General features: G+C 36.6%; 2 protein-coding genes across 4 annotated transcripts; one reads left to right on the forward strand and one right to left on the reverse strand.

Annotated features, from left to right (window-relative positions):
* Positions 1 to 2,065: 2,065 nt before the first annotated feature.
* LOC120311195 (olfactory receptor 13H1-like) lies at positions 2,066 to 5,746 on the reverse strand. Of its 2 annotated transcripts, none has more exons than XM_039350406.1 (2): positions 5,627 to 5,746; positions 2,066 to 4,418 (listed from the first exon to the last, which is right to left on the reverse strand). In XM_039350406.1, the coding sequence occupies exon 2, from the start codon at positions 4,411 to 4,413 to the stop codon at positions 3,478 to 3,480; it is 936 nt and encodes a 311-aa protein (XP_039206340.1). In that variant the 5' UTR covers positions 4,414 to 4,418; positions 5,627 to 5,746; the 3' UTR covers positions 2,066 to 3,477. The 2 variants fall into 2 exon arrangements, with proteins under 2 accessions (XP_039206340.1, XP_039206339.1); XM_039350405.1 differs by having other exon boundaries at positions 5,515 to 5,644.
* Positions 5,747 to 9,922: 4,176 nt separating this feature from the next.
* Positions 9,923 to 15,732, forward strand: LOC120311196 (olfactory receptor 13H1-like). 2 transcript variants are annotated; one of them, XM_039350407.1, is made up of 2 exons: positions 9,923 to 10,933; positions 13,455 to 15,732. In XM_039350407.1, the coding sequence occupies exons 1-2, from the start codon at positions 10,827 to 10,829 to the stop codon at positions 14,410 to 14,412; spliced, it is 1,065 nt and encodes a 354-aa protein (XP_039206341.1). In that variant the 5' UTR covers positions 9,923 to 10,826; the 3' UTR covers positions 14,413 to 15,732. The 2 variants fall into 2 exon arrangements, with proteins under 2 accessions (XP_039206341.1, XP_039206342.1); XM_039350408.1 differs by having other exon boundaries at positions 10,812 to 10,928.
* Positions 15,733 to 16,774: the final 1,042 nt, after the last annotated feature.

Here is a 16,774-nt window from a genome sequence, read left to right on the forward strand (position 1 = left end):
TTCTAGACCAGAGGTCCCCAACCTTTTGGGTATCAGGGACTGGTTACATGGAGAAAGGTTTTTCCGCAGACTGGAGGGGGCATGGTTTTGTGTGCTGCCTGCATCCTGAGGAGTGGGGCTTTCTTTGTATGTGCAGTCCAGTTGCTAGCATGCTGCAGCCCAATCCCATTGCACGGACTGGGAGTTGGGGACCCCTGTTCTAGCAGGAGACTGTATACCATTCCAGACAAATGACTGCCCAGTCTCTTCTTAAAAGTCTCCAGTGATCGAGCACACATAACTTTTGAAGGCAAGCTGTTCCATTGTTGATTGTTCTCACTGTCAAGAAATTTCTCCTTAAGTCTACATTGTTTCTCTTCTTGGTTAATTTCCATCTAATGCTTCTTGTCTTGCCTTCTGGTACTTTGGAAAATAATTTGTCCCCCTCTTCTTTGTGGCAGCCTCTCAAATATTGGAATAATGTTATCATGTCACCACTAGTCCTTCTTTTCACTAGACTAGACATACCCAATTCCTGCAACGGTTCATATAAAGAATGGTTTTGATAATACAAGTAAAATGTTTCTTCTGAAAAATAACAGTGCAGAGGCTTTTCTCTTCCTATGCTGAGGAACATATTTTATTCTATAGAAGATGGACCATTATCATATCCCATATAAGACTGTGCCATTAATTCATTTTTACTGCTATCCGCTGTTATGCTTCATTGCTGATGTTCTGTGTTTTCCCTAGACCAAAAGTTAACTGTTTGCTTCTAGTATATTTTCAACTTTAAAAATAGCAGCCTGTAAGGAAGTCCTCTCTGCTTCATTGATAAGCCTCTGATACCTCTGTCTGGATACTTCATTTCCATCCTACCAGTTCTTGTGATTTCTACTCTGCAATTTCTTCATTAAGATGAAATAATGTCATAGAGAACATATCAAAACTTAGCTTTGTTATGGTATATTTTTTATTTCTTGATTGTTTGGGGTTGACCAGTTACAAGCTAGGTGTTATGTTCATTAGCTAAGAAATAAAATGTGTGTATAGTATTAGGAATCACTTCTTACCAATGATATCTACCCATCCCATCAGGTTGGATGGGAGAAGCATGCTATGTGTACTGTCTGTAACAGACATAGGAAGTGAGGCTTTTCTGCTGTGGCCCCTGCAATTCTGGAATAGCACCCCTTCAATGGTGAGGTTATCCCCAACTTTTATAGCAAGCTGGAAAGCCCTTCAAATGACCTTTTTCCTCCAGGAAGTCTGGAGAACCCTTGGTAAAAGGGAGCCTGTGCATTGGCTGCATCGTATGCAATATTTTTAGATTATGTAGCCTTTATTGTCATTTTTTACTGGGGGCACATTGGCACACATTAAAAATGAAATTCTGTTGCTTGCTCTCAAGACTATACACATACATAACACATTCAAGCTTGCTAGTATATACAACGTATGTATAAATCTACACCCATACATATAAATATTAATCACTTCCCTCTCGTCTTGTTTTACATGGGTTGATTGTTTTTAATTGTTTGCAATTGGATCTGTAGAATATTTTATTTGTAGGTTTTATTGTACACCACTCTGTGTGAAATGGATGGCCAAATAAATTTGTCCAAGCAAACAAACAAACAAATATTGATCTAATGACAAATGCATAATGCTATATGAAGTGACCACCTTTGCCACGTATCCTGGATAAGCCAGAACAATCCTGGGTTTCAACAGGTCTTCTTGCCCAGAAATCATCTTTACATTTAACTAAAGTTAGGGAAGTGATAGCTGCCTGTCAGGGACGAAAGACGGGAAGTGAGACTCAAAAAATGCAAGCTATATCTTAAATTGCATCTCTTGTTTTTTGAGGGGACCAATTTCTTTTACAAAACGTAACTCTATGCTCAAATGCTATGTAGGGCAACATAGCTCTTCTTTTCCATTTTAGGTTATAATGTCTATAGTAGAGGAATAGAAACAGCAGGGAAAATTTTGGGGGGAGATTGGTTAGTCCCAAAGATTGCATGAAGAAAGCTCTAATAAATCAGAACAACATATCCACCTTAAGTAGCAGACCCATATATAACTTGCACAAGTAATTCAAAATTTATTTAACAGGATGGTGGTATGAACACAAAGTATGAGATACAATCAGTAGTTTCCCTTTAAAGCAGTGCATCAACCAAGCTGTTCCTCTGTATTTAATTACATAGTGGCTGTTTATTAAATAAACAAAGAAATATTTCTGCATTTATATTCCATTTTAGTTCACTCTTACTTAGGTATACTGTTTAGAATTTTTTTTTTATTATCTTCTTAAGACCTCTGTGACTTTTTAGGAAATAAGGTTCCATGTAATAAAAATTCTTTAAAACGGCATACTTCTTCCTAGTCCCCCCCCACAGATCTCTTATTTTTACGGACACCTTCTAAGAAAGAAAATGCCCAGTTACCTCTTTATTTGCAACGGGATCAGAATCATAGGACACTTTTCCTTGGTCAGACAATAACTGAAGTTGTTGGGGTGGGGGGCAGATATTAAACTACTAACAATATACTAACATTGTTGCTGCATTATATGTATACACGTATATGCGTATAAATATACACATACACACATATAAACATTAATACAATGAATAAACTGTAATAGAAGCAAAGGACAAAGAAGGAAAGGAAGAAAGAAGAAAGAGAAAGGAAAAAGTGCAAAAAGAGAGAAACAAAATAAATAGAGGCTTCCACTTTCTTCTGCTGCAAATATAAGTACAACTACAATATTAACTATGAATACAGAAAAACTCACTTATTTCCATTATCCATTTTTTTCCAGTCATCAAAAGCATTTTTTTTCTGTTTCATGCAAAAGATCCAGCAGAGGTTTCTAGGCAGTTAAAGATATATTGTTTTTTCTCTAATCAAAGATTAATTTAGCCACCTCTACAAGTTCCATCACCTTCACCAGCCATTCTTCCTTTGTGGGTAGGGTCAATTCTTCCCCCTTTGAGTTTATAATGGTATTGCTGCAGTTATCATACATAAAAACAAAATTCCATGATTTTTTTTTAGTTGCCTGTATTAATCCCAAAAGAAACATGTCTGGTTTTATTTGTACTGTAACCTTTAAGATCTTCTGTGATTAATCCAGCTGCACCCAGTTTCTTGAAGGTTGATCTTGTACTGATCTTATCTATTCTTTTTCTGGAAATATTGTATCATAATTATAGGATGATATTTTATATTTTTTCTCCCTGCTTCAAATTATATTGATCATGAGCATATCTGTAATATTAAATTATGCACAGTAGCATTCAGCTCAATTCTTCAATGATTTCTTACTCATCAGCTTTAGCTAGCATGGACAAAGGGGGATAGAGGTGGTATATGACAATACTTGGAGAATGACACTTCACAAGGTCCTCAATTATAGAATGACAAAACCATATATATAAAAAAGACTTGCTTGTGGAAGATCTATCAACCTGGTTCCTGGGTGGTTTAGTCCTCTACTTTCTTCCCAGCCAGTCTGCAGAAGGCTCCCTTCACATCTCTGTTCCTCAGGCTGTAAATGATGGGGTTTAACATGGGGATCACAACTCCATAAAAGACTGCCACCACTTTTTCCCTATCAGAGAACATCTTGGCTTGAGGCCTCAAATACATGGCCAAGATGGTGCCATAATATATACTCACTACCGTGAGATGAGATCCACAGGTGGACAAGGCTTTCCTCCGACCTTGGGCCGAATGAATATGCAAAACAGTAAATCCAATACGGCCATAGGTCACCAGGATAAAGAAGAAGGGGAATGCTAGGGTAAAGACACTGGTTATCATCATGGTAATTCCATTAGCATGGGTGTCAGAGCAAGCCAGTTTCAAAACTGCCTGCAGTTCACACTTGAAATGATTCACCACATTTGGCCCACACAAAGTTGCCTGCATGGTGAAAAAGGGTATAATAGTCAAAAGGACAGCGCTGACCCACACACTCACAGCCAGCTGGATGCATAAATTGCGACTCATGATCTGGTTGTAGCGCAGAGGGTAACATATTGCCACAAAACGGTCATAAGCCATCACAGCTAACAAAAGACACTCCACCACAGCTAAAATGAGAGCACTACACATCTGAGCAAAACATCTACCCCATGGGATAGTAGGTCTGTCCATGAAGCAGTGGACCAGCATCTGTGGGACAGAGGTGGTGATATAGCTGATGTCAATAAAGGAGAGGTTGCTGAGGAAAAAATACATGGGTGTGTGGAGGTGAGAATCTATGATAATCAGCACCAATATGAGGCCATTGCTGGCTACAGCAATGAGATAGATAACCAAGAAGAGGACAAACAATCCAGCACGAACTTTGAAGTTTTTAGAGAGTCCAACAAGCACAAATTCGGTCACTGTGGTTGCATTTCCCCATTTTTCCATGTTTCCTGTAAGAGTGAAATCAGTTTTCAGAACATAATAAAACGAGTGGGCTTCTGATTAAATGATGAACACAAACAGGGGTTTATAAGAATGGAAGAGCTGCTTTTAAGAGAAGAAGCTAACTTTGGGAAGCTATGATTCAGAGAAAAATATGATAGGGAGGGAAGAATTGGACATGCAAGCCTTCTAGAGATTTTCTCCCTCCATTCAAATCTGTCTGAAATATTTTTCTTGCTCCTTTTTAAATAGAAGCCCATGCTTTTTTTATTTCACAACACTTTGACTTTTATATTTAAGGAGACCCCCCCCCCAGATAATTGAAAGAAGGCAAAATGGTATCAAGCAACTGTCATCCATGTGTGGACCAGCTGAGATTTCCCTAAAGTTTTAGCAGTGCCACCAGAGCTCTTTAAATTTTGCTTCCAAAACCATATTTTTCAATAATGTATGGTAAAATTATTTAGAACATAGTAAAGAACCATGGTACTTAGTGCAATTTAAATAAAATAGACAAATCCATTTTATTTCTTTTCTTTAGTTTATTCATTTGCTTTATTTACAGTGATTCATTCATATACTATTTCATTGTAGTATATATAAACCTTTAAGAAAACCTCTATAAGTAGCATTGTTTTCACTTTGTTGAATTTTAGAATCACAAATAAAATCTCTTTTTCACATTCCTTTTCTCCCTAAGATTTAATGAATTCCAAAAAGGTCTCACATACCCCTTATAATTAATCTTGTTGATCAATAGGTAGCTTCTTATTCTCATATTTTCCTTTTTTTATCCTGATAACCTAAATGCCCTAAAGGCAGACTTACAAAACAAATATTAATAAAGCAAGTACAATGGAAGTATTAATATAATACTAATATACTATTAAGATAATAACACTTTGGGGATCAATTTTGAATTATAAAATCCTGGGGAGGTGGAACACAAACATCTTTTTACAATTTTTCCCTTTAATATTAGCAGTTTTGTTGCTATATATTTTAAACTTTTATTTCTTAATATATATTCCAAGATTCAAGAGATTCAATTCCTAAATCAATAACAACTCTGAAAATTGTCTTAATGAACACCTGTTAACTTACCACAAATATAGAAAAAAGTAAACATCAAAAAAGAAATGCTCTTAATATCTACTTCATTACTCTTCTCTGATTCATATAATTATTTTTTAAAAAATTCAGCATACATTACTACCTTTCAGAAAGTCCTTCCAGCGTGATAGGATATATCCTGAAAATGATTGGTTTTTGTACAGATTCTATCTGCCAAGTGCTATCCACTGACATCATCTGGGAAAAGATCAGCTCACTGTAGTAATTTAACACTTCAAATAAAAGTTGTCACTTTGTTCCTCAAACATTTATACTGTCTCTGGAGATTTTTAAATTCAAGACATTATATCTGAAGATGTGACTTGGGGACTTGGATGGCTGACCTTCAGAGATTCTTCAGAGGTTCTTCAAATATTCTTCAGAGATTCTTCACCAAAGAGAGCACAGAGGAAACTTTACAAGCATATACATCAACATTTTGTATCTGCAGGGTTTACTCAGTGCAAGAGTTATCCTACTTGGAATAATGGATTAAAGATAATGGAGTCACAGTCAAAGCTATCTTGAGGGTACCAAATTAGTGAAAGCTAAAAAGTACAAGATACTGATATCAAACATAGAAGATTGTGGCATCAAAACACTGCTTTTGCCTGTTGTGTTTACCTAGAAAATAGAATTAACACCCAAAATTGCAGCTGCAGCTGCAAGCAAAATTATAAAACCAATTAGAAGATTTTCAAAGAACCTTCAAAAAAAGAGCAATGAGGCTAATGAATTGTACAAGATACAGTAGGTGCACTTTTTCCAATAATTTTATTTTATGAAAAAGAATAATCCCATCTCACTCAGGAAAACATACATTCATTTCTCTGTTAAAATACCAATCTTGCCAATCTCCCAGTGGGTCAAGGCAAAATGCATAGATATGCATCAACTATACCTTCACAACAACCTCAGCAGGTGTGTTTAACTAAGATTATTTTTGCTTTAAGAAAGAAACTGCATAGTACATTGTCATTTATCCTAAGTCAAAAAAAAAAAAAATCAAGGAGATTTGATTGAGGAATTCTGGAAGTTGAAGTCCACACATCTTAAACTTGCCAAGATTGAAAAGCTTGGATCTACAGCAGCCAAAACCCAGAAGGCATCTGGCAGCACTTTTTCAGATTAACACGTTTTACTAAAAAGGATAAGCTGTCACAAACTATAGCTTTGTTTAACAAATATTATTGAAAGGGTTATTCAATATAATAACCACTTAGCCACTTACATACATACATACATACATACATACATACATGTATGTATGTATGTACATTTTTCTCACACAAATGGGGATACATGGAGAAAAATGAAATAATGGTCATGATGAAATCATAGCCCAGAAGCTGATCATTAGATTTATGTATATTGTCCACTTTAAAACTATATTAGAGGTGGCTACAGAGGGTCATATGCCATGACAGCCAGCAAAAGAAACTCAGGTCCTAACATACACACACAAAATAGTAATATTAGTTTGCCCATAACACTAGCACAGTAGAATGATTGGCCTATTTGTGAAGCAGTGTCCAGTTCATGGGTGACCATTGGTGGTAATACAGCAGATGTTGATGGAAAGATTGCTGAGGAAATATAGTGAGTATAAAACCATAGGTCTTCTAGTCCAAACTCTTGCTCAAGTCAGGAGTCCTTATACCACCCCAAACAAATGTGCGTCCAATCTATTCTTGAAAACCTCCAGTAATGGAGCAGCCACAACTCTGGAAGGCAAGCTGTTCCATTGGTTAATTGGTCTCACTGTCAGGGAATTCCTCCTTAGTTCCATGTTGGATCTCCCTCCGATGAGCTTCCACTCATTGCTTCTTGTCCTGCCCTCAGGTGCTATAGAGAATAATTTATTCCCCTCTTTCCTGTGACAGTCCTTCAAATATTAGAAAATGGCTATCATATCACCCTTAATCTTTTTTCTTAGGCTAAACCTTCCTAGTTCCATTAGCCATTCATCATATGATTTATCCTCCAAACTCTTTATCCCCTTTGTTTCTTTTCTCTGCATTCTTTCTAGAGCCTCAGCATCTTTTTTGTGTCATGCTGATCAGAATTGGATGCAGTATTCCAAGTGTGGCCTCTTTAGTGCAGTATAGAGTGGTACTATCACTTTCCATGATCTTGGTGCCTAGGACTGCATTGGCTTTTTTTGGTAGCTGCAGCACACTGCTGACTCCTACTTAAGCAGTGGTCCACCAGTACTCCTATATTCCTCTCATAGGTACTACTATTGAGCCAGAACTCCATATTCTATACCTGTGCACTTGGTTTTTCTTATCTAAGTGCAGGAGCTTACTTTTCTCACCACTGAATTGCATCTTGTTGGAAAGGGCTCATTCCTCATGTCTGTCAAGATTCTTCTGAGTCTTGAGTCTGTCTTCTAAAGTGTTAGCAACTCTCCCTCACCTGGTGTCATCTGCAAATTTAGTGATTGTCCCTTCCATCCCCTCCTCTAGCTCATTTATGAAGATGTTGAAGAACTCTGAGCCCAAGACAGAACCTTGAGGTACCGCAATAAACCAGTACAATCACCATGTAAGAAGACAAACATTGTAGCCTGAACTTCAAATCAACTGAACAAATCCACAAGCACAATTTAGTTATATTATTATTCTATCTTATTGTATTTTGAATAATAGAAAATCACATTAAGATTGCACTCTGTCTTAGTTATAGTTCTCATCTGTTCAAAGTTTCCCTAAGAATTTTGTTAGGAATTTAAGGTTGGGGGTAACACACGAAAGGTAAAACAAGTAATTCATATTAACACTACCTCTATTAAGAATCAAAATAAGTATTTTTTTGAAATGTTGGTACAGTAGCAAATAAAAAGAAAAAAATGTACCAAAATGCCAATATCAGTAGGGTATATGTTTAGTTCTTTAATTGCATTATAGTTCACAAGTAGGAGGAGTACCTCAAAATAGAAAATAAGACTTATTAGATCTTTAGAAAGATTTTTTTCACAGAATAAAGAATAGATTTTATGGAAACATTTAAATTAATAAGCATATAGAAACTTCATGCAAGAATACCATGTTGTTGCTTTGATTCCATTGAGACCATATCCCATGATTACAATTAGTTGAAGTAAAACAACATTAGTCATGTTAACTTCTTTAGAACTTGAAATAAAGTAAAATCAATATGACTACAAACTCATTAAAGGCCATTCAGTAGCCTAGCTCACACTTAAGCCAAGATAATATTTATTATCTTTTTTATTTGAATTATACTTGGTCAAACCAGGGTTTAGTGTAAAGTGGGAATCATAAATAATCCTGTTGTTTCCCATGTACTACCAGTAATGTATAAATGAGTTATAGACAATCCTTGTTAAGTGACCACAACAAGGCCCAGCAACTTGATCATTGAGTGAAGAAGTCACTAAGTGAACCTGTGACTGCACTTAGGATCTTACTTCATCTTTTCCTTGCTCAATAAACCTGTCACTGTTGTAACGACACTGATGTAACTGTAAGTGTAGTTGCTAAATGAGGCAGTCACTAAAGGAAGACTACCAGTACTAAAAACTACATCAGCTACTATTATAGCAATATATGCATATTCAGGAAATAGAATGGTCATAATCAAATCTTATTGTGTGGTGAGATTATTGCAAAGAGACTTGTCCCGTTCTTGGTAGTTTTTCCTCAAGACTAGGAAAGCTGTTGTTTATTACATCTGGCTGCTTCACAGCTATTTTATGTTTTTTATAGTTTTGCTTTCTGTTTTTTATTTATTTTGTTATGTTTATAATAAAGCATGTAATATGCAGCAAACATAGCTAATATTCTTTCTCTTCCTATTTTCCCCAAAACAACTCTGTGAGGGGAGTTGGGCTGAGAGAGAGTGACTGTCCCGGAGTCTCCCAGCCAGCTTTCATGTCTAAGGTGGAACTACCACAAAACTCCCAATCTCCTATTTTAATTGTTAGCTGCCTGGAGCGATGTATTTGAGATGACTGGTCACATACATTTAATAAATAAATAAATGGTCATCCTCAAATGCAATTTTTCTACAAACTTTCTCAAGAAGGAAAATGGGGGCAGGTCAAAAACCATCTAAAACTGGTTGGTGTAATAATAGTCTATTGAGGAGGAGACACACCACCCCCTCCTTTATGGAAAGAGGGACAACACCCACACTGAATAATGAATTAACCACTGCTTTGACCAAGTAGGAAGGGCAAGGACCTAATGAGTTAGTCACAGCACTAACACTGCCAAAGAACATCTTTATTTTTTTGAGACTCAGAGTCTCAAACTCTTCCTGATAGGACAACATTCTTCCTCAGTCAATTCTATAAGACTTCCCCAGCCAGAGTCCAGCTGGGTGACTTAATCCAGTGCTATACCGCTTGTTAGCCAGTAGACTCCACTTCTGCTGCCTATCGTGCCTTGTAAACCTCCCTTGCTGCGATTTTCAGCACATCAGTCCAGCTGCTGCCACTGCCAAGCAACTGCTATGCCAGCCATCTCTCCTAAGAGACTATCAAGGCTTGCTACTCTGTGCCTTTGGTACCCTGGGCTTCATACCCCTTGATGTTCCTACTCACTACCAGCAAGGGACTGCCAGCTCTTCATTATCTGTTGCTTTTTCTCCGTCACTTCTGCATTTATTTGCTCCTGACATAGCTCCAGATCTCTCATCACCTCTGCTCAAATTTTTCAGCCACAACAGGCCACCTACAACAGTTGCTCATTACAAACCCCATTTTTGATTGCTTCTGATTTTTCCAACTATCAGTGTCTCCAAAGGTCATCAGCATGGTCTCTGTACTGTCTCTTCCTTGCCCAGTATTGATTCTGCTTAAAATTCTGTTAAGCAGAATTCTGTTATAATGATATATACGTAGAGAGATTTGTAAGATATTTTTAATTCTGTGAATTATACCCATCTCAGTGCTGCTAATGCATATGAAAATAGAGGTGTTTGTAAAGACAACAAATAGGCCTTCTGCCTTAAAAGCAAAGTGTATGTGATTTTCCACAGAGTTCATTTAGAATCCAATCCTTGAATCAGTTCTGGGCCAGCCAGTCTTACTATAGGTGGACCATCAGCAGTAACGGAACTTTGTCAGCAATCAGGGAGTAGCTGGGAGCAAAATAGTTATCTTTTCTAACTACAAATGTGGAGAGCTTTTTTTGGTCAGGGATGAGGAACACATCACATAACTTTTTTTCTCCATGAACCTATTTTTGAAAACATCTCCTATAATAAACACTAACACCTCACCTTACTTTTCCCATTCATAAAGTATTTCATTTGTGACTGACACTTCTGCCCAAATGCCAATGCTTTTATCCTCTGCCAGCATTCTGAAGCAAAGGGAGATTTCTGATCCAGATCTGTTTGTATTGACTTTCGAATTCAACATCCTTGGTGTCGTGGTAAGGTAAAGTAAGAGCTGATGATGCTACCTGGATTTATTTTCTGAAATGTTCCAAGTAGCTTAGATTGCTCTCTCTCTCTCTCTCTCTCTCTCTCTCTCTCTCTCTCTCTCTCTCTCTCTCTCTCCTCTTCCTCCATCATTCTCTCTGTATCTGCCTGCCTGCCCCCCCCCCTCTCTCTCTCTCTCTGTGTGTCTGTTAAGCTCTTAAGTTCACCACATTAGGTATTGGGGCTGTGTGTAGAGTAGATAGCTTTGAGTCTCCCATAGATCACCTTGTGCATTGTAGAAAGTAAAATAATCCCCTTCTGTTTTTATTGTAAATGTTTTCCATCTAAAAGAGATGGATTGGGGTTCCTGATATTGGATATATTTGACTGTTGTAAAATGCAATAGATTGTGCCTAGCATGTCCTTTTCTGATTCAGGAGAGCTCTATTATATTCTGGATTCATTTTTCCCCCTCTGACCCCAGAATAGAGGGACAATACTTTCCTGTCACCTGCGATATTTTTTTTCCAGTAATATAGATTTGTAATTTAACTATTTCTATAGTTGTTTTTTTTTAAAAAAATAGAAGTTGAGTGTCAGAGTATATGCAGTCATTTGCAATCAAAAATTTCAATAAAGCATTACAAACACTGTACAAATACATATAAATTGTGGGAATTGTGCTTATTCTGTAATTTTCTGAAAATGTGGATTTAAAAAGGAAAATTTACAATCCCTAAATTTTAATAAAACTGGGAAAGTTTCAAACTAAGTTGAAAGGCTGAACAAAAGTTTCAATTGGTCATTTCCATTTTGTAAGAATTTTGAGAGTAATTTCTCTATTTTACATCACATAAAGTTGTTACAAGAAAGAAAAAAAATAAATTAGACTTAAACATTGCTAATTCCATGCTGTTTTGAGATAATTGAAATGACTGGGCTGAAATTCCAGGCACAGGTAGATATATATGATATATCTAATTGAACATACTTGTTGACAGTCTGCATTGATTCCTTCACTATTATTCTTTTCATAAAAATCTTATTTGCTTTTTCATTAAAAATTTCTAACTTTCAAAATGCATGAATGTTTTTTTTATTGAAATTTTTATAAACGTTTTACAATAAACTACCTCCCCCCCTCCCACCCCCCATAACCCTCCCCCCTCCTTCCCAGAGCTGAATACAGGGTTAAAAAAAAAACAAAAAACATACAAATTAAATGAACATCAATCAACTATACATACATCCAAAAAGATTAAAAATACTTTAACTCCAATACATTAAAAACAACAAATCTAACCATAGCTACTTTAAACTATAAATTATTCAAAGGCTAAATAATACTTTCTAATCCCATATTTATTCTGTACAAAATTTACCCATCTTTTCCACACAGAATTATATCTCTCTTGTGAATGGTCTTTCAGATAAGCCGAAATTTTAGCCATTTCTGATAAGTAAGAAACTTTAAGAAACCATTCCTCTAAACTAGGCAAGGAATCTTTCTTCCAATATTGCCCAATCAATAACCTTGCCACCGTAATAAAATTCAACATTAAGATAATCTCTTTACCATCACAGTCTTCAATAATACCTAACAAAAATAATTGTGGTGTAAATTTTATCCTTCTATTAAAAATTTTCTGAATGTTCCACCAAATCTTAATCCAAAAAGCCTTTATATTTCTACATGACCACCAAATATGATAGTACGTTGCATCCAAACAACCACATCTCCAACATAAAATGCATGAATGTTTTTGAAGCACCTAGAACTAAGGAGAACTTTCCTGACAGTTAGAACAATTAATCAGTGGAATCACTTGCCTCCAGAAGTTGTGGATGCTCTGACACTGGAGGTATTTAAGAAGAGATTGGACAACCATTTGTCTGAAATGTTATAGGGTTTTCTGCATGAGCAGGGGGTAGGACTAGAAGACCTCCAAGATCCCTTCCAATTCTGTTAAAATGTAAACAGACTTAAGGACTCTTAAGGACAAGAAAATAATACTATTGAACAATATTTAAAGTAGCATTCAGTAGGTTATCATCTATTTAAGGCTTACCTTTTTTCTGGAATTGCTAAATATTGAATTAATATTTTGAAACTTGATATGTAGAATGATCCTGATGAATTATAATTCATAGCCCAAATATGCTATTAAAAAAGGAGGAGGGGGATAAGTAAGGAAAAATTGTTACCTAATTTGGGAGTTTGGCTTTTCTACTAAATATAGCACCATATAATTGTTCAGATTTGTCTTAATAAGCAGAATTGTCTATCTTCATTTACTGCTTGAATGTAAGACCAATTGAGACTGAAATGCTGAAATTCACCAATTTTATTAATCAATACACCATCAGTTTCTATTGAATAAAGTAGGATTTCTTTCAGGGGTTGAAATTAAGTCTTATATTGAGGATCTTATTAGACATATCCACCATAGGAGTTAACTTGTTTTACTCCCTCTCACGTATTAACAGAAATATCTTTAACCTGCCACTTCTAACAATTTATTCCTTCTTCCATACAGGAAAGAAGAGGTATATAATATTGTTATGGCATCTACCAATGAAACAGTAGTAACAGAATTCATCTTAATTGGATTATCTGACCAACCCAGAGCCCAGATTATCTTCTTTTGGCTCCTGTTGATGGTGTACCTCATTAGTTTTGTTGGCAATGGTCTCATCATCACATTAATTATTATGGACTCCCAGCTTCATACTCCTATGTATTTTTTTATTTGTGTACTCTCCTTGATAGACTTCATTCTCATCAACAATGTAGTTCCCGAGGTTCTCATCAACTGCTTCATTTACAGGCCCACTATTTCGTTCTCCAGATGTTTGTCTCAAATGTATCTGGGTCTATTACTTGTCTCAACAGAGTGTGTTGTCCTTGCTGTCATGGCTTATGATCGTTTTGCAGCTATATGCAAACCCTTACACTACATGCAGATCATGAGTTGGAGATTATGTATTTGTCTGATGGCTATGTCTGTAGGCTTTCCTTCCCTGACAACCCTTACCAATGCACTATTGCGACCCACTAACTTTTGTGGTCAATATGTCATCAATCATTTTGTATGTGAATTGCAGTCTTTCCTTAAACTGGCTTGCTCTGACACACAGATTAGTGAGATCTTCATGCAAATTGCCACCTTCACTCTTGTAATCCCACCATTTGGCTTCATAGCCATGACTTATGGGAAAATAGGTCATGCTGTATTGCGTATCCATTCATCCCATGGTCGCAGGAAGGCCTTCTCTACATGTAGCTCCCATCTTGCTGTAGTCAGTATGTTTTATGGGACAATTATGATCATGTACTTGATGCCTCAAGGAAAAACTATTTCTGACAAGGAAAAGATCCTATCTGTAGTCTATGGAGTTCTGACTCCTATGCTGAATCCTATAATTTATAGCCTGAAAAACAAGGATGTGAAGGGAGCTTTTTGGAAACTGATCAGACAAAATATGACAGGATAGATTGAAGGCCGCTGTATCATACAATGCAGAGGCAATAGCATTTACCAACTGTTTGTAAAGATTATTTCCTTCCACCTTCTTTGTATGGTCATTTCAAGCAAGATACACTTCCTAATAGCAATCGGGTCTAATTAAAAAATGTGTGTGTTCCTTATGTGTGTTAGAAAGATTTGTGACAATCAGACATCAACAATTTTCTTAGGCTAAAAGCCATTTTCTCCATCATAGGCAAAATAGATATCAGATGGCTGTGGTAATTGTTTCCTGTTCATGAGTACTGCAAAACTGATGTCGAAGAATTGTGTCCTTGAATTAGGCTTTTCTCAATGATTTTGGATCTGTTTCAGTTTTTTGTTGGAGGTTGAGGACATTTTCTCTTAGTTATCAGCAACACCACAAATGGTCTAATAGTGGAGATGACTAAACAGATTGATATGAACCATATGAACCGTTAAACAGACTGGTGAACCATGAAGTTAGGAAACTAATTGTGGTCAGTCAGAGATGTCATCAAAGATCTTCATTCTAGAATATTTATTATCCCAATTATTTCTGAACACATTTTTTCATGAAATAGAAATGGAAAATAGCAGCAAACAAATTGACCTTGTATATACCATGAGATGCATCTGATTGGAAAGGACAGGAAATAGTTAATTCTACCTCTTCCACCAAGGACCAAGGCCTTAGACATTGAATTCTGGAGGAGGAATGCCTCCCTCTTTACTCATCCTGGGTTGAATCCATATTAGAATTATCCATACATGTTCACATCTTTACTAATTCTAAAACTTAATAAATAAATATACAGTACATTCCCACAGTAAATGACTTGAGCAATAAAAAAAGCATCTGACAAAACAGGAAAGGACTATAATATTAACCACCATCCCTAATACCTGCTAGGGATTTTCAAGCCATTTTCTACATTCTGTGACTAGAATGATACCTTACAGTAAGGTTAAAAACTGCAGGATTGAGTTCCTACAGATAGCCTCTGTTGAAGTAAATTTATCAACCTGGTAATGTCCATAAATCTAGTTGCCTCATTCTGAACTGCTACTATGTAATTGTCTTCTAGCAATATACTCAACTGCTACTCAAACTAATGACCATTTTAATAAACAATGTGATATATGTCCCTGTGGATTGTACATAGTATGTAGTATCAGAGCATTTCCACCTACAAGATGCACAAAGTGATAATTTCTGAATTTACATGAAAATGTGTCAGGCTATCTTAAATGAACTCAAAGAAACATACTGGGGTTTTAATATACTACAATTGTTGATAAATCCCTGTAATTGATCTTATATGAATCTACATATATCTACATATTCAATCTGTCAACCTCTCCCTTCCCTCCTGCCTCATGCTAAGTGCTAAGCTTTGATGTCACCTCTCTCCAAAAAACACTGCAGAAAGTTAACATTCAGAAAGCAGCAGGCCCAGATAACATCCCTGGATGTGTCCTCAGGGAATGCACAGAGGAGCTGGCTTGTATTCTCACAGATATTTTCAATCTCTCATTGCAGCAGGCAGTGGTCCCATCGTGTTTTAAGATGGCCATCATCTTGCCAGTGCCAAAAAAGTCTACAATTACAGGCCTCAATGATTACCAACTGGTTGCACTGACATCCACCATTATGAAATGCTTTGAGAAGCTAATAAAGGACATTATTGTATCTAGCCTCCTGCCATTTGACCCACTTCAGATTGCCTACCGACCAAATCGCTCTTTGGAGGATGCTATTTCTTCCATTCTCCATCTGAGCTTGAAGCACTTAGAGGAAAGAAATACTCATGTGCGTTTGTTGTTTGTTGACTTCAGTTCGGCATTTAACACAATCATTCCCCAGCATCTAGTAGACAAACTGGGCCTTTTAGGCATAAACACTCCTTTGTGCAACTGGATTCTTGATTTTCTTACCAACAGACCCCAATATGTGCGAGTTGGAACAAATACTTCTAATACCATTTTCTTGAACCCAGGTTCTCCTCAGGGCTGTATCTTAAGTCTGCTGCTGTTCACCCTGTTGACCCATGACTGTTGTGCTAGGTTTGCCACCAACCATATTGTGAAGTTCACAGATGATACAACAGTAGTGGGCCTTATTCATGATGATAAGGTGGAAGCTTACCGCAAGGAGGTTGAGGGGTTGGTGAACTGGTGTAAGGAAAACAGCCTAGTTTTAAATATTGGAAAAACCAAAGAGATCATTGTCGATTTCAGAAAAGGCAGGCACAGCCACACTTCTCTGTGCATTAATGATTCACCTGTGGAGATGGTTACCAGCATCAAATTCCTGGGTGTGCAGCTAACAAGTAGGCTGGTTGGTCGCTCAACAGTGAGAAACTGGT

This window comes from Crotalus tigris, unplaced genomic scaffold (assembly GCF_016545835.1).
Source record: "Crotalus tigris isolate CLP2741 ecotype Arizona unplaced genomic scaffold, ASM1654583v1 scf7180000018323.1251302, whole genome shotgun sequence".
NCBI lineage: Eukaryota > Metazoa > Chordata > Lepidosauria > Squamata > Viperidae > Crotalus > Crotalus tigris.

Excerpts from the sequence above, each read along its gene's own strand:
- LOC120311196 (XM_039350407.1), top strand. The coding sequence starts at position 10,827 with ATGCCAATGCTTTTATCCTCTGCCAGCATTCTGAAGCAAAGGGAGATT. Across the intron at positions 10,934-13,454 it reads ATCCTTGGTGTCGTGGTAAG|GAAAGAAGAGGTATATAATA; the intron begins GTAAAGTAAGAG and ends TCTTCCATACAG.
- LOC120311195 (XM_039350405.1), bottom strand. The coding sequence starts at position 5,539 with ATGTTTACTTTTTTCTATATTTGTG. Across the intron at positions 4,419-5,514 it reads TACTTTTTTCTATATTTGTG|GAAACATGGAAAAATGGGGA; the intron begins GTAAGTTAACAG and ends TCACTCTTACAG.